Source organism: Colossoma macropomum, unplaced genomic scaffold, assembly GCF_904425465.1.
Source record: "Colossoma macropomum unplaced genomic scaffold, Colossoma_macropomum, whole genome shotgun sequence".
Lineage (NCBI taxonomy): Eukaryota > Metazoa > Chordata > Actinopteri > Characiformes > Serrasalmidae > Colossoma > Colossoma macropomum.
This window is the reverse complement of record NW_023496021.1, coordinates 69,847-92,611: the sequence shown is the minus strand read 5'-3', so window position 1 is coordinate 92,611 and position 22,765 is coordinate 69,847. Positions and strand designations below refer to the sequence as shown.

General features: G+C 37.9%; 1 protein-coding gene across 2 annotated transcripts; it reads left to right on the top strand.

Moving 5' to 3' along the window:
- The first annotated feature begins 1,264 nt into the window (after window positions 1-1,264).
- ilvbl (ilvB (bacterial acetolactate synthase)-like) lies at window positions 1,265-22,461 on the top strand. 2 transcript variants are annotated; one of them, XM_036564624.1, is made up of 15 exons: window positions 1,265-1,715; window positions 4,507-4,708; window positions 6,151-6,278; window positions 8,109-8,247; window positions 8,387-8,498; window positions 8,801-8,900; window positions 11,433-11,530; window positions 15,406-15,542; window positions 15,717-15,851; window positions 16,097-16,211; window positions 16,420-16,601; window positions 20,597-20,667; window positions 20,829-20,900; window positions 21,166-21,271; window positions 21,728-22,461. In XM_036564624.1, exons 1-15 carry the CDS (start codon window positions 1,614-1,616, stop codon window positions 21,904-21,906), a joined length of 1,878 nt encoding a protein of 625 aa, XP_036420517.1. In that variant the 5' UTR covers window positions 1,265-1,613; the 3' UTR covers window positions 21,907-22,461. The 2 variants fall into 2 exon arrangements, with proteins under 2 accessions (XP_036420517.1, XP_036420518.1); XM_036564625.1 differs by having other exon boundaries at window positions 1,266-1,715; window positions 16,420-16,589.
- Window positions 22,462-22,765: the final 304 nt, after the last annotated feature.

Sequence of the window (22,765 nt, the reverse complement as noted above, 5' to 3'; positions counted from 1 at the left end):
AATAGTTGTGTCACAGAAATGACTCAGATTCAACTAAGACATATTGTAACAAACTAAAGGTTGTAGTAGGTATGTGTTTTAGATCTCTATGTCATATGGATGTATCAGTAGCATTTTTGCAGTTTTGCAAAGTTATAGCAGGTTTGAGTTAAGTCTTTTTTCACTGTATGTCTGTATTTTTTCGCATAACTTTGTAAAAGTAGCAGTAATGTTTTAACAAGGTATGATATCGTTCTGCCACTTTAAAGACAGTCTCTACCATCTTCGGCGCCTGCTGTAGCTATTCCTGTCATTTTGATCAAATATACTTGGCGAAATGGAAATATCTGGTATATTAACGAAATAAAAAGATTGTGGTTTGTTCTGTTTTACCACGATTAAGAAAATGTAATTTCATATATTTTTATGCGGTTGTTTGAGGACAATAGGAGGGGCGAACCGTGAATTGAGTTTGGCTGAACTGCAAATAAAACTCTTCCTTCTAGGACTGCTTCTGGCACAGCCAACTGTCAATGGCTCCCAATGGCTGGCAGTAACGGGAGAGAAGCTTGCCACGCAGTTGCCGCTGTGTTTTCATTGGCTGAATGGGCTCTAAGGCATAGCTACAGAGCCGGTTTATGAGGAGCCTGGCCACTTCCTATTCCTCCCCGTTATATCAAAAACAGGACTGCTAAACAGCAAAGAGCGCCTGCGAGCGAGTCCTCAATGAATGGGAGTAAATGGAGCTCAACGGCTAAAAACGAAAAGTTAAAATAGTTTCTAATCACTTGACCAGAACGTTTTTTTTTATTTTAGAAAGTAAAAGGATGGATGTATGCAAACGGGTTTTGGGCAGCAGAAGGCGGGCATTACTGCTAGAGCGTGATGATTGATTGGCGAGCGGAGCAGCTCATTGGCTGTTCGCGCTCACTGACGTCATGGATATACATGAGGCGCCGTTTTAAACTCCTATAGCTCGAGTTTAAAGGCTCTTAAAAATATAAGAGCAGTGTTAAAATGTTTTATGCTATTCAGTGCTCAGGAAATTGTTGCATTCATTTACATTAAAAATGTTTAAGCATTTATAAACTATGATTTTGCTCAAATGCTCCATATCAACCCATTCATTTTGGACTCGCTCGGGAGCGCCCCCTAGCGTTTGAGAAACCCGGAAGACATTGCAGAGTGGTAATTCTCCTCTCTACAAGTTCTTTACACGATCCAGTATGACTGGAATTCTCAAAGAACAACTAGAGGGAGACGTTGCCTTGAATGTTTAAGCCCTGCGCAAATAGCGGAACGAAGGGACAGCACAAACGTATCCTGCTCATTGGTCATGTTTGGTTGAAACACAAACGTAGAACTGACAGAACAGTAGTGCAGGAAAGGCAGGTGATAAGATTAAGGTTAAGAAGTTGTTGAACCAGAGGTCTGATATAACATGTTGTATACGATACTGTTCGACAAAGAAGTATTATTTAAAATTGTTGAATGTGCTGAAAAGTAAACTTGCTTATTGACTTAACATAGTAACCATCATTTTTTTGTTTATTTTGTCGATTAGTTTAATTTGTCGTTTTGACTTCAGAAACTGAATATCGTTTAGCTCCTTAGTTAGACATTGTTACCTACAAATGGACGTCGGCACGGTCGTAGGTTGCTCTCTCGGTGCTGTTTTTGGAGTGGTTCTGTTTGCTGCTTATAAACTTGGCTTGCTCTACCGGTTGTTCCACAAGGTACGTATTAATATAAGTTAATCAATTATGTAATGAGACGTCAACAGCCAACTAACAGACACGTTTTAGTTTTTAGCTGATCGCTTTATCGAAGCAGGCCCGTGATGGTTGCAAGAACAACGGGGAACAGTGTAAAAAGTGATGGTTTACTCTGCTTCTCATGCTTTGTAGATCGTATTGTTGTCTGTTGTATTGTTCGTTTGCTAGCTGACGTGTTTCTGACTTTAAAAAGTTCTGGACACACGAAAACTGGTAATGAGAGGCACACGCCGTTTTTGTGTGGCAGGTGCCACTACCAACAGCTCCTGTGAGTAAAGCAAAGACTCTGGACAGCGGCTACTCGGCTGGGCTAACTAGCGGCACATCATAGCTCCACCATCGGCCATCAGAACCTGGGAAAAGTCATGGAGGAATGTTGACCTAAAGACTCTGTGCAGATAGTCTGTCATTTTGGGCTTTTGTTGTGGCACGGAGAGCTAAAGAAAGCAGCTCGTGTTACAGATGTACTCGAACTAATTACGAAATTCATTGTGGTGTTATTCATGCTAAATCTAAAGTATGTATAGACTATTTATCAGCGTATTTATTAAACAGGACAAGAGGAACGCAGGCTTGTGCTCTTGTTTTTATTGATCATTTTTTCAGGAGTGGCACTAGCCATTTACTGAGGGTAAAGGCACTGGCATGTGCCGCTCAGGAGTGGCACTAGCCATTTACTGTTGGCCAGCATTTTGCTGGGTGGTGGGGGAGATAATTATATTTACATGTTACCAAGTGCTAAGTTTTGAAAATAGCGCGCCATGCTGTTCATAAGGGAGTCAGTAGTGGAAACTATCACAAAACGTGACAAAAAATTGATTGATTGCCCCCTTGACCTATATTCATCCATACTGTCAAGAGCTCTCAATGTTACATCAGTTAAAGTGGGGATAACTTAATGTTTTAAACACACAGGGATTTATACTGAACTGTCACAGGGGTGGTACCCTCAAGGTACATCTTGAGTACCTTTTATTTGGGGAGCGTAATCTATTGCAACTATATTGACTGAACATACCCAGTCTTGTCTCCATGCTTTTTTTATTTTATTGTTCTGTTTTAGATTATGCAAATGAACAAATATATAACCTTTACCTGGGAAAAGCATATTTAAGGTACACATTTGGTTAAATTTACATTGTACCTAAAAAAAAAAATGTACCAGTACATTTCCTTTTATTTTACATTGCACGTGCTTTAAGATTACTCACATAATTAAAACTTTAAATACCCCATATACCATGAGAACAACACTGTACAATACTTGCAAATGTGGCGAGGTAGCTTTGTAACCGTAAATGTTACGCAATAGCTCAGGAACTCCGAAATTAGTAACAGAAACACATTTCACAAGAATTACTGAATACAGTTATTGACCAATATTGCTTACGTTTGAGATCAAACTTTCAACTGGGGCATTTACCTGTGTGATGCAGGCCAATCAAGAACTATTTTACTATTTTCAAACCTTGGAACTTTGTCCACTGTGTGATGAGTAGCTAGTACTGCTACTGCTAGTTCGAGTACATCTGTAACACGAGCTGCTTTCTTCAGCTCTCCGTGCCACAACAAAAGTCCAAAATGACAGACTATCTGCACAGAGTCTTTAGGTCAACATTCCTCCATGACTTTTCCCAGATTCTGATGGCCGATGCTGGAGCTATGATATGCCGCTAGTTAGCCCAGCCGAGTAGCCGCTGTCCAGAGTCTTTGCTTTACTCACAGGAGCTGTTGGTATGTGCCTGTTCTGAGAGGCACACGCCGTTTTTGTGTGGCAGTGGCCACTGGCGAGTGCCACTAACCGAGTGGCATGAGCGGCATGTGCCACTCGTTGCCATTTGTCAGTGTCAGGTGCCATTCGCTAAGTGGCACATGCCAGTAGGTGCCATTGCCGGACGGCGGAGTTGCCACTTCCTGCTGCCAGATGCCGCTCTGGGACTGAACCCCTGTAGAATAAAATAAATTCAGCCTTACAACAACCTGCATATATTAAAAAAATATATAGTAAAAACAATGTCTCAGGCATCAGACCCTGTATGACTATTTAATATACTAGTTTTTTTTTATAGGTAGCTTTTAAAGACTTGGACTTTGTGATTACTTTGTTTTAATCTTAATGAATTAATCATTAAAATTATTAAAATTGGTGAAGGCTGTATCAAATGTAACATAGTAATATGTTTGCAGTATTGTAGTTGAGAAATTATAATTAAGCTAGTATTTTTTGTACTATGAAAGAAAAAAGATCTAATATCAAAACAAGCTCTTTTAGAGTGCATGACTCATTTTGGTCTTGCATGTGCAGATCACACCTTCAGTCTGTGGCTGTGGTATGAAGAGTCACTGTGGAACTGTAGGCTCAAGAGGAATGAAAATGACATTACAAGGAACAGTGTTTTTACATTTACACTGTCAGAATGCTGGCCTCCCTTTTAATTGTCTGAACATTTTATCATGAATGGGGAAAATTAATTTTGAATTTTTTTTAACTTACATTAACAGACATTTCGTTCTTCTGTAAAGTTACTGTTAGAAGATAGAAGACTTTCTGATGACAGCTTCTATGCTTCACGCAAAATGCTAACCAACAGTAATGATCAATGGGAACCAATTACTAATTACCATTATACCACTGAGTGGCCAGCTGGCCCATTCTAGTCTAGCTTTCATGCAATGTTTGTGTTTTGGATGTAGCATTTAACAGTGACTGACAAATTGATTTCAATTTGTTAACTCTTGCAACCTATCTCAGGCAGAGACGAAGAGCTCTCGGCATGGAGGCGAGAGTGTGGCAGAGGTTCTGCGTGCTCATGGCATCAAGTTTGTTTTCACGCTAGTTGGTGGACACATCTCGCCCATTCTGGTTGCATGTGAGAAACTGGGTATTCGTATTGTGGACACTCGCCATGAAGCCACAGCTGTGTTTGCTGCTGACGCTGTTGCAAGACTCTCCGGTAAGCCTGAATGAATGTGTTTCCATCAGGAGCTGCAGTTGAAATAAGTATGTTTAGCTAAATTTTCCAGAAGGCCAAACCTACCTTCTGGAGAACTGTCAACTTCAGGGGTGAGTGGTGCCCAGCATTTCCCAGCAGGTCATTTTTCTTTCTAAAAACAGTGTTGTGAAACTGTTTTTGCTGTGCACTTGGATAAGAAACAACATTTTATGGTTTTGACCTCAGCTAATAACACGGTGTTCCCTTTGATGTGCCCTTTAGACCTTCAGTCAAAGTTGTTTCATCAGCCTCATTGCTGCTGTTATTATCTGTAAGGAGGCACATGCACAGATAGAGTCTGAGGGACGGGCTTGAGACTCTACCATTTTGTCCTTACTCTGTGCAAGTGCCCTCTTAGTTGTTGTGTATAATCGTTGTGTTTTATACTGCCTCTGCCATTGGTCAACCATTTCTGCTCAGCTCTGACCTCACCCCATAATACAACTCATAGGTCAGTTTGGGTTCCACAGGCTTCATCACTCTTGGGTGCCTCCTCTGATTTAGTTCTGTCTGTCAGTTCAGATTGCTTCTCGATCTGCTCTGACTATAACAGACACACACATCACCATAGCAAATTCCCTGGGATAAACACTGATAATGTCCCTTTTAAAAAGCATTACATTTCAATATTTAAACAGTTTGAACATCAGCTAAACACAATCATGGCAGTAAGAGGCACTGTAAACTTTATAGTTACAACTTAGAGCTATAACTTATTCATAGCAGTTAGGGTAGTCATTAACACCACAAACATGTATGCTGGAGACAGGGGTTTAATTCCCCACTAGAGGAGATATGCTAGCATTTATGCTGCTTTTGGAAAGAAGCCTAACACTACATTTGCATTCCTTTAAAACATAATCTTTTGATAAAAATTGTTGCAATATGGGCTTCCTAGTGGCACAACCGTGTAACAATTGGTCCTATTCTTGGAAGTTTGAACTAGGCCTGGCTCAGATAGGGTGAGGCCAACAGTCCAAGAGAGCATAATTGGCCTTGCCCTATCTGGATGGGTAGGATTGCCCCCTCTCTCCCCCATCACTCAGCACGATGCTAGTCAGTGTGAATGTCTGTTAATGATGTAACAGAATTTTTGGGCCTATATTCTCTTTCAAGTCTGTTGAGCTGTCCATTAGTGGCAGTTAAAAAAGATGTGGTGGCGCTACACAGGTCTCAGAGGAAGCTAGTTTTCATCCTCTCGGGATGGTGGCATTATGTGCTGGGGGGACTAAGCTATCAGGTGGGAATTGACTAAAATAGTGAGAAAAACTGGGTAATTATCAAAAAACGTTTTACAGTGTCTGTTTAATGGTGTAAATCCATATTCATCTACATTCAGGTTTGACCTACCCTCCACCCCCATTGCATGCTGATTAAAATTGCATTTTCTACTTTCCATGCAGGAACAGTAGGTGTGGCTGCAGTAACAGCAGGACCAGGCCTCACTAATACAGTTACTGCAGTGAAGAATGCCCAGATGGCTGAATCACCTTTGCTTTTGATTGGTGGAGCAGCTGCCACTTTACTCCAGGTCAGGAGCTGCAGAAAGTGCAGGATCGTTGTATCATGATTAGCATGTTAGTTTGTGCGTTATTTTGAGGGTAACATATTAGCTTGTTGCTAGAGCATTAGATCAGGACACTATAAAACACAGACAATGTTTCAAATATTGTATTTTTTTAATGTTAAATGCTCTAATAAACTGAAAATGGAAACATTAACATATTAATATGAGGCACATTTTCATCCAGTCTTTATTTTTGCTGTATTGGAAAATGTATCGAATTGAGACATCACTGCATGGCAGTGAATCAGATTATGAATTTTGTATATTGTTATACCCCTACTGACAGGAATAATGAAATTCACAGTCCAACAAAATAATTTTTCAGATGCTCACGTAGATATTATTTTTACTTTTTTTTTAGTGTTGTGGGGGACATGGTGCAATGTAAAACATTACAGCAATGTTATTACATTTTCCTGTAATGAAGTGGTACAATAGATTCCAGTTTCCTAAATTCAAAGATTAAAATCACTTGTGTTACTCATATGTTCTTTACAGAGCAATATTAATTATGCACAATGCATTTAAAACATATTTCAACTATGTAGCTTACCTGTGCCTGTCATGTAATCCTCATGTACTCATGCACTTCCTGCAACAGCTGACTATGTGACTTTGGTTGTGTATATGAGTAGCGCAAGGATGGGAAGCGAAACTCAAAGAGTAGTTTGTTAAAGCATCTAGTCATGTTAATATGCAACTGATTGATAAAGATCCCTATGCTGAAGAAGAGAGTTCTCCTCTTAGGCCATACTTGATTTTCATTCAAAAGGTAAGTAAGCTATACTTTTCATTCATGAAGATTTTATTTCGAGGCAGCTGTTTTTGGACCATTTCTATTGGCTAGATTTTAAATAGCATGGGGGTGAATGGAACTAAGCGGCTAAAACCGTAAAAAATGAGTTTAAAATAATACTGTTTAATCTGGAACTTCTTTTAATATTGGAAAGTAGAAAGATGCATTTCACTAAAACATATTTCACTAAAACTAGCATTTCTGCTGCTAAGAGCTGATTGGCAAGCTGATCAGCTCATTGGCTGATTGAAGCGGTTTGTGCTCACTGACCTCATGAATATGCATGAGGCACAGTTTTAAAGTCCGATAAATTGAGTTCAAAAGCACTCAAGAATATAATAGCAGTGTTCAAAGGTCTTATGCTGTTCTGTGTTCAGGAAATGAATGCATTCTTCTATTTAAAAAAATGTTTAGGCATTTACAAACTGATTTTAAGCAAACGCTCCATATTTTGGACTTGCTCATAAACGACCTCTGGCATTTGACAAACCCATAAGACATTACTGAGTGGCAGTTCCCCTCTACACTTTCTCTGGTGTGCTGTTCATAAGCAAGAATGATATTTACTGTGATAGTTACTGAAAGGACTATTTGGCGACCTTCGTACTTTCAGGTTGGCATAAATGTTTATGGGTTTGTAAGTAACTCAGAAGTTATGACTTTTTGGGTAAAAATAATTCAGTAGAGAATAAAGTTATACATTTACATTTTGAGAGAAGCAATTAGTACCTTGTAATGGATTACTTTTTTTTTTAAGTAACTACCTCAACACTGGTTGTTTACATAGAGATGTTAGCGGAAATCTGATTATCGTTTTGTTTTGTTAAATACTGCAACGCAACCTACCTACTACCTACCTTCTGCCTTTGCTTATTTTAAACATTATTACAGTGAAAATAAATGGAATATTAATATTTTGAGTTTGAGATGAGAGAGAATGGAATATGTTAGAGGCACTAAGTTCTGTTTCAGTGTTGTAGTGTGTTGTTTGTGTGCAGGGTCGGGGTGCTCTGCAGGATATTGACCAGTTGTCTCTTTTCAAGCCACTCTGTAAATTCTGTGCATCTGTGAGGAGTGTGAGGGAGATTGTTCCTACTTTAAGAAAAGCTTTGGCCATTGCCCAGTCTGGCACCCCAGGTAAGCAGCAACTGGACTATAATAACCTTGAAATTACATTCTATTATGGCGGAAGGTAAATACATGGGGTGTTGTTTTTGTGTGCATGTGATGTACAGCATTGTGCAAGATGACCTGAAACGGAATTGATTTTTTTTAGGCCCTGTATTTATTGAGTTTCCTATAGACACTCTCTTTCCTTATCATGTGGTGGAGAAAGAGTTTTCTCCTAAAGGCACTCCAAAAGGAATAATGGGAAAAATTACTGCATGGTAAGAGAACATCTAAAACATTACACAGCATTACTGGTCAATCAATCAATAAATAAACAAATAAATAAATAAAATAATGTAAAATTTGAAAAACTGAACAGTTTAATGTGATTTTAAAGCATCTTTTTTAAATGCTGAAATGTTTTAAGCCTACTTTCATTCCTGTTCTGACAAAATAGCTCCTCTGCCTCTTAGTTTTTTATTTTGTTTAATCCAGTGTTTGGAATGATAGATTTATTGATTAATGTAAATCCGACAACATACTTCCTAGAGTGAACCACTTGAATTTTGTCTCCTCATAGGTATCTTCACAACCATCTAACAAACCTGTTTGCTGGAGCGTGGGAAGTGAGGGACATTTCCCCTTTGCCTGTTCATGTACCTCAAGCCACAGACCAAGAGGTGAGGCTAGCCTCTTCAAAGCTTTATGTTTCAGAGGGGATGTTTTCAACAAAATTTAATGCACATCATAAGTCATTGATAGTGTAGAATATATAGGAGCCCTGACTAAGCAAGCCTATAATCAATCTGTCATTAAGTGTCTTTGGCCATCTCTTGCCTGTAATTTTTGCGGTGCATCTTTGGCACTAGTCTGCCTTTGTTAGCGCTTGTTCATCTGACCATATTGAATCCGTGTTAAAGGCTGGCATTAAGAGAGCATTCTCTGATTGGCTGTGAAGTCTAGCAAATCAGTGCACATGGTGCCAAAATACTGGGGTCCTGTTTCAATAGTTTTATTTAACATTCCCTCACTACCTTCACCTTGCCACTCAGAAGTGTGTCAGCCCCAGTGAGCTAATTAACTAGCCACGCAAAATGTTTTTTGAGAAGTCGGAACATAACATACATAAAACTTGTGAGTAACTGCTTTGTTTAGCTATAAACTTTGGTTTAGAACCATGATGTATTGTCTTTCTTTTTTGCTGTTGCTAGACATGTACCCTGGAGTGAAGTAATGAAGTTATATCAGCAGTTACGTTTAACAGATGGAGTAGTTTGCTACCTAAACCCCATTCTGAACATAGCTAATTATATGTTATGGTTTTGATATATTAAGAAATATGTTCAGCATTCTACAGTGTGAGTAAAATACTTGTGATTGCTCTTAAATTTAATTATGTGCTGTTGTGTGAGATTTTGACCTCAATAGTCTACATTGTGCTTCAATATAAACAGTTTTTTTCAGTGTTGCATGCCACTGGCCTCAGATACTACTATATTTACTGGGCATGACAAGAAAATTAACTCACTGGCTCATTGCACGTGTCACAGGAAGCCAGACTAACCTGCCAAATAACTTACCTGCATAGCCGTCCAGTCTCACAGTTTAGTTAAGAACGACTGTTTTTCCATAACACTTGTGCATTTTGCCATTGCTGTGGTCTCGCAGCAGTGAATGTAAATCTCAGGAGTTATAAAGTTTTACTTAAGAATTTTACTCTGCATCACACAGTTGCCACTGCTGAAAAATAGACCATTAGAACCATTAGGATTAAAGTCTGATGGTTTTGCTTTTTAATGTGAATAGATCTTAATGATTACCATTAGAAACTATTATTTACCTGTAGGATACTTTTAGATCCCCTTAGGAAGCCATTAAATACATCTGGAATCAGTTCCAGAACACATGTTAAACCATTAGAATACCTTTAGGAATATCAACCCATCAGGAAAACCATTATGCCATTAATGACGATGATCAGGAACCAACAGAAACTTTGTCTTTTCTATGATTTTTTTTTTTTCAGCAGGGGCATCAGCCAGTATTTACTTGAGTACAGTATTTTACAGTATTTACTACTTACTTGTCAGCATTATTAGTCAATATAAAATACAGTGGAAAGCAGCCTTTACACTAGTGCAGGATCAGATCAGTTAGCTCAGTTCACCAATAATAGCAGATTCTTATTAACTAACTAGGCTCTAATTAACCAAAAATTGCGTTATATTATAATTTAAGTAAATGTGAAAGTATCAAGACTATAAGAAATAGCTGTCCAGCAAATAGGTTTGCAGGCCTAAATAACAATAAGTGCTGGTACAATGACATTAGATAAAAGAGAGGAAGACAAATGGAATGAATGAAACTGCAAGAAAAGAACATAATAAATACTGAATTACTGAAAATGATAGCGCCTAATGCTGCTCAGGCATTGTAAAGGTAAGGGCTTGGACAGTGTACTAGGGAAAATGTGATTGCTGAATTAAATATCCTGTCTGAATGATAGAAGGAATAAAAAAAAAAAAAGTTTTTATATGTGTTTGTTTTTGAATGGAATGTCTAGAATGTCCACCATTATGTCTAGCAAGCTGTCTCTTGTTGTTAGTGGGATGGGGTAGGGGGGTGGTTCTGTAGTTTCTTACTCTCTTCTGTTTTTCGTTTGTGCTCACAGACTTTTCTAGGTGCTCTTTCAAATATGTGTCTATTTCAAATATGGATCACCAGTGCTACTTGGCAAAAGCTTACCATAGAACCTTGTAAATTACATGAAATGTGATATGGTGTTTATGCTATGGTTGATAAACTGCTTGTCCTATTTTTTGGGGGTTTGAAAATGGAAGGGCATCAGGTTGCAATGATTTCTGGGCAAGTTCTGCTGCTGAAGTTGACACTTGTGTTCCCTGGACCTGATCTAATAAACCTCAAGTATGCTAATATAATAATGAAATGAACCTTAAAGTTTCCTTGTTAAAAAAAGTGTTGAAATGGAAGGGTCATGTTACACTTTTTTTGAGTACCAGTACAGATTACTGCTACCTTCTTGTTTGAAAAGTTATTTTCTTTTGCACATGTGCAGAACTGAAGCAACACTGAGGTGACAGAAGGCATTTATTCTTTAATGTATTCAGTGACTGTTAACTGAATACAGCTGAACACTTCATCTAATGCATTTATTCAGTGCACTGACCCTTTGACATTTCTCCCTTCCTCAGGTTCAAAGGTGTGTGGAGCTGGTGAGCAGGGCTAAGAAGCCACTGATCCTGTTAGGTAGCCAGGTGACATTACCTCCAACATCTGCTGATGACATCAGGTAGGTTTTTGTGGAGTTAAGGCCATGTTGAAACAACTCCGGTGGCAAATGTTACTTAGTTTATTGTTTCAATCAGGGGTGGTCAAATATGGCAAAAATAGAACATCGCAATACTTCAAGATGTTTTTATAATCCACAATATCTACCATGATATTTAATTTATTAGAGGTTTGAGATGGTGGAACAGGCAAAAAAGAACATTAGGTCCACATTTAAAAAATGCCATCAAAAATACGAATACAGTGGTATTCAGTGTTTCACACAAAGTTTTCACTGTGAAGAATCAATAATGTTATTTTCACCAAGGCTCAGAAATGGAATAAAAATACAAATCAATTCACTCTAAGCATAAACAGCAACAAAATAGCAGGTTTGAAAAGCTGTTCTAACTGGCAGCTGTGTTTGTGACACAATTTCTCTCTCTCTCCCTCTCTCCCTCTCTCCCTCCCTCCCTCTCTCTCTCTCTCCTTCTCTCTCTCTCTCTCACACACACACACACACACACAGACACACACACACACACACACAGGCTCTGGATTTTTACTGTTTTTTGTCTGTTATTTAATAGCTCTAGAATATAGCTGTCAGTTTACCTACAAGAAGTTATAACAGCTAGGGTAAGGTTAGTGTAACTCCACTTTAAATTGCAATATGCAGGCCAAGAAGACCAACATATTTACTTTTTCTACTTTGAGACTTGAGTGCCACATGGGTGTTTAGTTGCTTCAGATTGGATGAACTTATTTACAGGCTGTTCACTATGGAAGCATGTCACTATCGAAATTAAAATGAAAATGTAATATGTAAAATGGCAATGTACTTGTAGGCATTTAAATTTCCCACTCATTTATGCAATGTTGAACGCAAAAGGAAAATTAAAATTCAGTACTTTAATACTTTAATTTGCCATTTGGTGCACTAGTATTGCATTTACACAAAGCTTTAGATTGTTTCTGGTTAGTGTGATTATGCAATAATTGTGTCAAAATGATAATTAAAATGTAATTTATCTTATATGCATTTTCTCTGTTTAGTAATGAATTTAAATGCATTATCAAAGAGAACACCAAGCTAGAAAGATGGCAAAAATTTAAATGTAAATGGGAAACAACGGTTCTCCTCTCTGTAATTACATATTCTTTAATCAGCTGGTCAATATTATTGTCCATGTTAGCCGACCCTATAGGCTACAGATGCAGCAGATAGTGATGACTCCAGCACTGTGGGCTATTTTCTAACTTAACTTACATTGTGAGCATCAGATGTGGATGTATTGCTGTGTTCCACTTTATCTGATACCAAAAATGTATCATAAAATTATTTAGTTGTAATTGTTCTGGTATTCATAGACATGTGTAAATCACACAACCACCTTGTCACAGTGGCTGAGTTGGCCACAGCCGCTGTACGGTGTCGGTACCATGTCATATTTTAGCCTAAATCAGCTAGGGGGTCTCTGATGTCCTGCTTTCCTTATTTACAAATTAATATCACACAAATTGCAGGTATATGTGTGTGGCACAGTAAGCTGGATCATGTTAGCCAGCTGGTAAAAATCAGCAGATGGGGGCTTTGTCTGGGAATGTGGCATTAGCTAGCATTAACAATGCTTTTAGCTAGCTTAATTTTACATTCCTCAACAATTCACGTAGCACTTTACCAGTGAAGGCAATGTATCCACCTCTGATGTTTACTTTGTAGATGATATTCCTGCATGACATCAGCTGGAATCTCTATGTCCAGCCTCAGTTTCAGCCACTGTTCTCAGTTTATGAAACTAGGCTCAAGTTGGCTTCTTTTTTGAAGTTTCCAATCCACCTAAAATAGTGCTGTTGCAACATTTGGCCACATTGAGGCACCAGAATGTAACTGCCACACTCTTTAAGACGAACCAGAAAATCTGAAAAAGAAGCTGGCGAGAAGGAAGCCAAGGCTACGTTTACATTACCAGGTTGAAGTGGCCCAAATACGATTTTTTGCCCTGATGTGACTCAGATCTAATGTTTTCAGGGCTGTGTGCACACGCAAATCTGATCTTTTCAAATCCAACCTGAGCCACTTTCATATGTGATCCTAGATCGGATACGTATCTGATTCACGGACATGCGACCTTAATGTGAATGCTCAGATCGGAATTCATGTGCTTTTTTCCACTGTGCGTACGCCATCATTCAGCGTTACCATGGCAGCTGAGTAGGATTTGTGCATGCGGGTCCTTTCAGGATGCCGATTCGTTCACATTATTGACAGATTTGAATCACTTATATAAACGAGTATAAACCATCGTGTCAGAGAGATCGGATTTAAGCAAAAAATCAGGTTTGATCAATGCGGCTTGTAATGTTAATGTAGCCTAAGCATCACAAGTGGCTATATTTCTCCTCTTCATCTCTTCTGCTAACTTAAGAGTAGCTATAAACTTTTTGGCCGCCATGTTTTTAGATAAAGCCTTGTTCTCTGAGCACGCTGTTGGCCCAGCCCTGCCCGTATGATTGACAGGTTGGGAAAACCGTGAAAATGAAAATACAGTTTAATGCATTTTCAAAGGCATTTTGACACAAAATGAGCGCAGTAGGCGAGAATATGTAATTGCAAAGAGGATAGGCGCTGTTTCTCGTTTACATTTGAATTCTGCCCTTTTTCTAGCTTGGTGTTTTCTTTGATAATGCAATTTAAATGCATTATTACAGTTCTGGAAATTTAATTTAAATAAAGCTTCACATACATCGTACAAATCTTTGTGTAAATGTAATGTCAATACTAGTGCACCAAATGGCAAATTAAAATCGCAGTATGAAATTTGAAATTTCATTTTGAGCTTAACATTGCATGTATGAGTAGAAATTTAAATGCAAACATACAGATACATTGCCAATTTACATATTACAGTTTAATTTTAATTTTGATACTAATATGCTACCATACTTTGCAAGCTTAGTGCTACAAGGTTAAATTTCCCTACCTTAAAATTTGCCAACATTGTTAATAAAGTAAGCTATAAGAAAAAATTACAGGTCTTGCAAAATTGCGCTGTAATGTCTGGGTATGTACTTAATTCCTTTGGCTTCTCATATCATCAATGCATAATTGCCTCTCCTTCTTCAGGGCAGTTCTGAGCCATGTCTAATTTCATAGCCCTCCTTGCAGTGCACCAGTGTTTCCTGTGAATGATATTGCAAGCAGTGTCTCTACACAAACTTTTTAAAGACACTCAATATGCAGACCGAGTAGAGCGTGTTGTTTTCAACCCATTTCCAAAGGCTAAAACAAATAATAAAGAATATCAGCTTTGGATTTGTCTGTGAGGTAAACATCACCATCCACTGAACACACACACACACAAATTAACCAATGACATTGCATTAATAGTTCCTATCATTCATAGTTTTAGTGAACACAAGTACTTGGTTAACAGTTTAAGGTACTAGTATTTAAATACTGACATCATTTTTCAAGTAGTTGTTTCACTGCGAGAAGACAGAAAAAAGTCACAAGCTAACAATTCAGTGAACTGTGACAGTGTTGCTAGAATTTGCAAGTAAGTATGTTGTGTTATACTTTGCTACTATGAAACACGAGCGCGTTGTTAAAAATGTGACTGAGAAGGCATAAATAGTGTTGCTATATCATTAACTAGGCTAACTACCCAAGTTGATGTTAGCTAGTTTCAGAGGCTGTAAGAGATGGCTATAGCTATCTCCTTCAGTCATTGACGGTCAGCTTTTGAGATGCTAAATAACATGCACAAAATGATGCACTTAATGAAAGCATGCAAGACACAATGTTTGTGCAGTATGGGATCATTTGGGAAGTTGGAGATAAGGCATTGGTTAAAAAGGTAGTTAAAATCTGTGTTAAATGGGTTTCTTTGCCAGGAAAGCCCTGGAGTCTCTAAGCATTCCTTGCTTTCTGGGTGGGATGTCTCGAGGGATGCTTGGTAAGGACAGTCCTCTGCATATCAGACAGAACAGAAGAGATGCCCTCAAAGAGGCTGATTTGGTGCTGCTAGCAGGTAAGTAACACCAAGTAAGAGACACAGGGAGTGTTTTAAGACTTAATTTGTGGAATGTCCAGAATTCAGTGCATTGAACTATGAATTTGTACATGTATGTTGCCTTCCACAGTTATTTGAATCCTTGGTACTTATGAGCCTACTTTGAATTCGTTGAATTTGCTTGTTTGATAGGCACAGTGTGTGACTTCAGATTGAGTTACGGCAGGGTGCTAAACAGGCGCAGTATAATTATTGCAGTCAACCGGGACAAGACTCAGCTACTGAAAAACTCTGACATCTTCTGGAAACCCACAGTGTCTATTCAGGGTAATGTTAACACAACACTTTGGATCAACCCACCACCATCCCTAATTGATTGGAATGGAAAAACTGTAGAAAAAAAATATAATAATAATAAAAAAATAAATAAATTACCTTTGTTAAGCATGCCTGCAAAACCTACGTTTACCTTAACCGATAAGCATATAACTCAGTGTTTTAACAAACTGATAGTTTGTTCTATTTGTTATGTGATATCATAGATAAATGACATTCACTCACCACTTGTTCAGGTGACGTTGGTTCCTTCTTGGGCCGTCTGTCAAGGGGCTTGGCAGGACATAGGTTTTCTGAGGATTGGCCTCAGAATCTGAAAGATGGTGACAAGGTCAAAGAGAAGGCTAACAGGTAAAACAAAAAAAAAAAGAATCGCTATATGATCTAGTTCCCACATTTATATTATCTGTCATAGATGTTCACAGTCAGTTAAATTTGTTATTCTGAAACTGCCTCAGTTCTCTGCTCTTGTCATAGTCATTTGTTTTGTTTGTCAAACCTGTCCATCTACTATTTGTCTGTTTATTTTTCATGATGTTCACTTGTATATCTGTGGTAGAGCTAAGGCAGAAGAAAAGACTGAGAGGCACCTGAACCCTTTGAAAGTCCTGCACCGTGTAGATGAGCTAATGTCAGAGGACAGCATCATTGTTGCAGATGGAGGAGACTTTGTAGGCAGTGCTGCCTACATCTTGAAACCACGAGGGCCACTCCGCTGGCTGGACCCAGGTCAGAAAAGGGGTAACAGTGACATAACATACTATAATAACAGAATAGGTTTGATAATTTGTCAACCCTTGGAACCTGTATGATAAAGTGGACTTCATAATACCTCATGGTTTACCTCAGTATATTATATGCTCTACAGGTTGCTGGACCTAAATCATCCACCTGTAGTGTTAGCACAGTGGATAAAAATAAAGAAATACTTCTATGTGCTGCAAATGAATACGTTAGATTTTTACATTAGATAGAACTGGACATGCATAATTCTACATCCGTATGAATATACATAAAAGGTGTGATTTTAAACCGCATTGTCCTGTAGTCTGTTGTAGAATGTGTGGACTGAGGCTGCCTTTGTTCAGCCCACCAACTTATGTAGTTCAAACTGATTCTGGGGCTTTACTACCGTGACAAGCCTAGCAGTTCACCAGTAATACCTTTTTTTAGCACTGCATACATAGGCTAATGACTAAAGGCACTGGGCAACATTAAAATGTGAATGGAGAGACTTCTGCCAGTGATCCATTTTCTTCTTCTCAGTGCAATTCACAAGCACAATGTTAAGTATCAGAATGTCCAACATATGTTGCAAATACACATAATGTGAGTTAAACTACTCATTATTACTCATTTTCACTCATTTTGATATAAAATAATTTTGCCAGTCTTTGCTTTCATTTTTTTCAATTTTTGCCACTTTTGCTGATTATATTTTTTTTGCTTCTATAATACCTCATTTGCTTCTGACTTTTGGAAGATTTTCACAGGGATAGGGTCTGTGTCATTTATCAACATATAAAAGATCAGGGAAACTTCAGAACTTCAATTAGACACCACTGCCATGCGAACAAACTATCTGAAAGCCTGTGCTGTAATCAGACCTCAAACATAAGACTTTAGATTTGGGAAGTCCCATCGTCAACTTTGGTACTGGCTATACATGCATTGTGGACTCATTTTTATCGAAATCCAGCTGCCACTACCAGGAGGCCCAGATTGGGTCATGGTTGAATCTTCTTGGAGGACAGTAATGCAAAGCATACCTCCAAATTCATTAACCACAGAATCAAGCTTTTGACAAGGTCATTTCAGTCCCCTGACCTAAACCTGCTTGAAAACTATTAGACTTTGAATCGTATGGAGTTGTTGTGTCTCAATGGTATGTGTAGTATCTAAGATTCATGTTTATGTTCTCCTTCTTCATCTCACTTGATCGGATTTAGTGCTGTTATCTTGACAAAGTGAAGATGCGCAGAGTACTGAATGCAGGGGTGCCACGGATTCTAATGCCTTTTTTAAATTGATTTTTCCACCTTTGAATTATTGTGGCTCAGTGAAAGTTGATTTCTTTAATATTTTTAGTGAAAGCCATCTTGAGAGCCTTCTTTACTCATATCTACCAATTGTGCCAATAATTAACTATAAGGTGTTTACCAATATGTTTTGTTACAGCTTCTGTACCCTGATACTCGAGTACCCCACCTGCTTTGCACATTTTTGTTGGTTCTCTAGCTCTGACACACCAACTTCATCTCAGGAAGGGCTTGTTAATTAGCAGATTAGTGGGATCCGGTGTGTATACTGTTACAGATTACTGATTGCGTGTTAAAAACCCTAACTGTAACCTAATCCAAAGGATTACTATATTAAAAAAATGTTATCTGATTACTGATCTCGCTTTTAGTGAAACGGCCAAACCTAATATATGAAAATGTTTAAAATATAAAGATAACTGATTAGAGATCTGAATAACTACAATTTGTAGACATGAATACTCAAACCTTGAAGATCAGAAAACAAGCTTCGCTTGGGAAAATTTTACATCAGTACACTTAGACTAAAAGCTCTGAGACTAAAACACAGGGGAAGAAGTAATTGATGTAGAATGATCCAGTACATTGGATCAAATGCAAAATAGAACCTTCATCAACAGTAACCGTAAATAAAGGCCATTCTAAAAACCCTGACTGGCCATCATTTGTGTTCTGTCTGCTAAATGGCAGTACTGGCTCATTAGGTTTCATGTTGGTACGTCATGCTCGGACTTTGATGATCGTAATTTTTAGACGCTACTTAATCAGCTCTCTGTGGTTTCAGTCCACAGAAATCCTATGAGTTTAAATATGCATTAAAATAGGAATTAAGTGGGAGTTGATCGTCTTGGTTACAAATAATTAATTTACACATGTTAATATTTTCATAGATCATTCGAAAACTACCAATGAAAGAAATCATACAAGTGAAAATGAAACCAACTTTGCCACTTACAAGACTTAATTCACTCTCTTCTTACCTTACAGACTGTTAGGTAAAACCTGTTAGGTTAAGGTTTTCAAAATTTTACAGAGCAACAAATGAGAATAAAATAAATATCTTCAGGAAAATGCTGCAGATCAGTTCTGCCAAGAGAAAAAAATACTTATAAAAAGTCTATAGACTGGCTGAATAAAACACCATGAAATGCTGCTGGATGGGGAAGTCTTCAGAATTCCCTCCTGACAGCAGCCCTGACTCCCCCTTCCCCCAAATTAAAAACTGAAAATTTACAAGACTCATGTGACTTATTTATCATTAACACAATGAATTTTGGTGAAAGACAACAAGTTGGCATTTGTCTTTTTTGCTGTAACTGTAACAGATTGCAGTTATTTATTTATTTTTTTTGTATTCTGAATACGTATTGCCATTACAGCTTTTCCATTACTACCCAACCTTGGTTGGGAGTAAAAACAAAAATAGTAAAATGTGCAGGGCAGGGGGTGTTCCATGACCAGGGCTGCAAAGCACGGCTGTAAGTAATTGCATTTAAATATTTTCTTAGTAACATAGAAAACCTCAACTTCTTAAAAAGTTGGCACAAAAACAGAAAGCAGTGATTTCTAAATCCACTTTGACCTGTGTTTAAGCAAAAAAAGACATTTTATGTCACCTTATTGACGTAATTGATTTTTGTAAATACATTCTCAAATTGAATTATTCTGAAATTGAAGCATGCAACTCATTCCAGAAAAGTTTGTCCCAGGGGCAGGTTAAAATGAGGAATGTTCAAAGATTATATTGCATAAAAGGAATATCCAGGAAAGGCCTATTCTTTTATGAGCATGGATGGGTCGAGGCTTGCCACTTTGTCAAAAAATGCGTCAGTGAATAATCCAGCAGTTTAAGAACAACATTCCTCAACAAGCAAGAAACAATAGGAAGGATTTGGGGTATTTCAACTGTCCAGAAACGCTACCGACTTCTCTGGACTCAAGCTCATCTGAAATGGACTGATGCACAGTGGAAATGTGTATTGTGGTCTAACAAGTCAAACTTTCAGATGTTCATGGAAATAATGGATGTTCTTCTGGCCAAAGAAGATAAAGACCACCAGATTGTTCCCAGTGTAAAATTCAAAAGCGTCATGTGTCATGGTGTCATGGTATGGAGATGTATTAGGGCCTATGGCATGGGAAACTGCCACATCTGTAAAGGCACCATTAATGCTGAAAGATCTTAATATTTTGGAGCATTATATGCTAACTTCCAGAGAACATCTTTTTCAGGGACATGCTTATTTCAGCATGACAACGCCAAGCCATATTATGCGTGTGTTACAACAGCGTGGTTGTGAAATTCGATAGTGCGGGTGCTAGACTGGACTGACTGCAGTCCAGCCTTCTCTCCCACTGAAAACCTACAGCACATTATGAAGCGCAAAATGCATTATCAAAGGCCCCATACAGTTGCACAGCTTAAGACTTGTATAACTGGACCAATTGGCGTCTTCTGCCCCAAATGAATATTAGATGTTGTTAAAGGAAAGGTGCCTTTTGTTACTGTAAGCATTTCATATACTGTCCCAGCTTTTTTGGAATTGAAGTTTGTAATATCACTGATTGCAAACGCATCACTTATCATGGCATGTTTTCATTGTCGCGAACCCATTACAATTACAGTTGCTCACATGCTTATAGCATGAAAACAGAATTTCTTTTTCTTGCATGAACACAGGCTACTGTCTTTTACAGGGGCTTTTGGAACTCTAGGCGTTGGAGGAGGGTTTGCCCTCGGAGCAAAGCTTTGTCGTCCTGATTCAGAGGTAACACATAAACAATACTAAACTCACTTCAGCGTTTCAGCAGTTTTCAATATTGATCCTCACTGACTTCCTCCATGATCTATGATTCTTGATAATGTGAAACCTACTTTATTGTGTTTTCAAACGTTCTTTTTCAGAAACTAACACTGTCTCATCCACAGGTATGGATTGTTTATGGTGATGGTTCCTTAGGTTACACCGTGGCAGAATTTGATACTTTCACCAGACACAAGGTATGAACCACAGCATTACACTGTTAGCAACAACACAAACCACACATTTGCTCAAAAAAAGCTTTTATCTACTTAAGAAATTTAATAGATAAATAAACTACTTAACAATTCAGAACTGACTGCTAAAAGTTCAGTAAACGTAGGCTTTTAAGTAATATGACACTGATACTTGCCACATCTTTATGCAGACATTGGTCCATTTCATAATAACAATAGACTATGAATGCTATTTTTACAACATAACTGTCTTGCTCTCCCTTGCCAGACACCTGTAATTGCACTAGTTGGAAATGATGCTTGTTGGAGTCAGATCTCCAGGGAACAAGTCCCCCTTCTGGGCAGCAATGTAGCCTGTGGTCTTGCCTTTACAGGTGAAATGTTTTATTAAAAGTTACATTATTTATTATCTGACTTTTTTATGAGTGGATGATTATACCAGTACAGTGCCTCTACAGTGTTATTTTCACTGTAGTGATTCAGTAAAACATAAACATGTCACATTATGATTGCTCAACAAGTTGTAAAAAAAGTTCTTTAAAAAAATGTTTCCTTATTACAACCTTAAAAAAGTGTATTTGGTCTGGCCTGCCAGTACTTATTAGTTCAGATGATTATTTTCATTAGAAAAGCACACAAACTATAGCCAGCCCAGTAATCCAGTTCTCTTGGGGTAGGCACATATTGGAGAAATCTAGTAAAAAGTAATCGCAAATCTTTCTTTGAACCTTTTGATTTTAATAAGGTTAGTAGTACACTGTGTACAGACATTGTTTATGGAAGGAATTATCTGAAAGTGTTTTCTGTTTTGTTTTTGCTTTTCTGTACAGATTACCACATTGTTGCTGATGGCTTTGGTGGCAAAGGTCACCTCATTGGGCGTGAGGATGAGTCGCAGTTTGATAAAATTGTAAAACAGGCACAGAGGGAATGTAGAGGGGGCAAGGCAGTGCTGCTTAATGTTCTCATAGGGAAAACCAACTTCAGGGATGGTTCAATATCTGTGTAGAGAGTGCAGTGCTCTTCCTAGAATCCCCAAAGCCTTAAAGTGTTAAAGGCATGAATAGACAGGGAAGATGATGGAGGTTGCAAAGTCTGCTCAGTTCTCAGCGCAAATCAAAACCAAGGTCCTAAAAATAATACTTTTTCTTGCCTTTTTTTCTATTTTTTTATTATTGTTTTGGAGCTTTTGTGAAGGAAAAAGTACTTGAATGGTTACTTTTTACCTTTATGTTTAAATGACCTGAAAGTGGTAAAAGTTGCCTGCTGTATCCTGATGACTAATGACTACAAGAGTACACTTTTCAGCACTTCATTGTGAAGGGATCTGTAATAAATTATTAAACCAGCATAATCAAAATATTAAACCTGTAGCTATGATTGGTCACATTTTTAAAAATATGTTGACAAGGAGTGGAACTGAATTCTGTATCTAAAATAGGGAGCTCCTAATTGCTAAATGAAAAAACTCATCTTGTTTAGAAAACAGTACATTACTAAAGTTTTGTTGAAGTTGGATATCTGAAGATTGCACTACTCACTAATTAAATCTTTCCTGTTGCAATACACCACCTGGCTGTCACATTTTTAAAACAAGCATTAGTCTTCTACAAACATGGATATAGATCTTCCTTTATTCAAATTTGATTAAAATCGCTTTCACAGTTGAAACAAGAGATGGGCAGATGCCTTAACATTTATTGATGCAAGAAACCTGTATAAACCTGTTTGACACTAATCTTTAATTTGGGGAATCATTAAAAAAGTATTTTTTTGAGAAATGTTTATCAGTGTTTATCAGTGGAACATGGAAGACCTATTGTTACTGCATTCTTTTCTTGAATGTGTGCATGGTAAATTTGTGGACA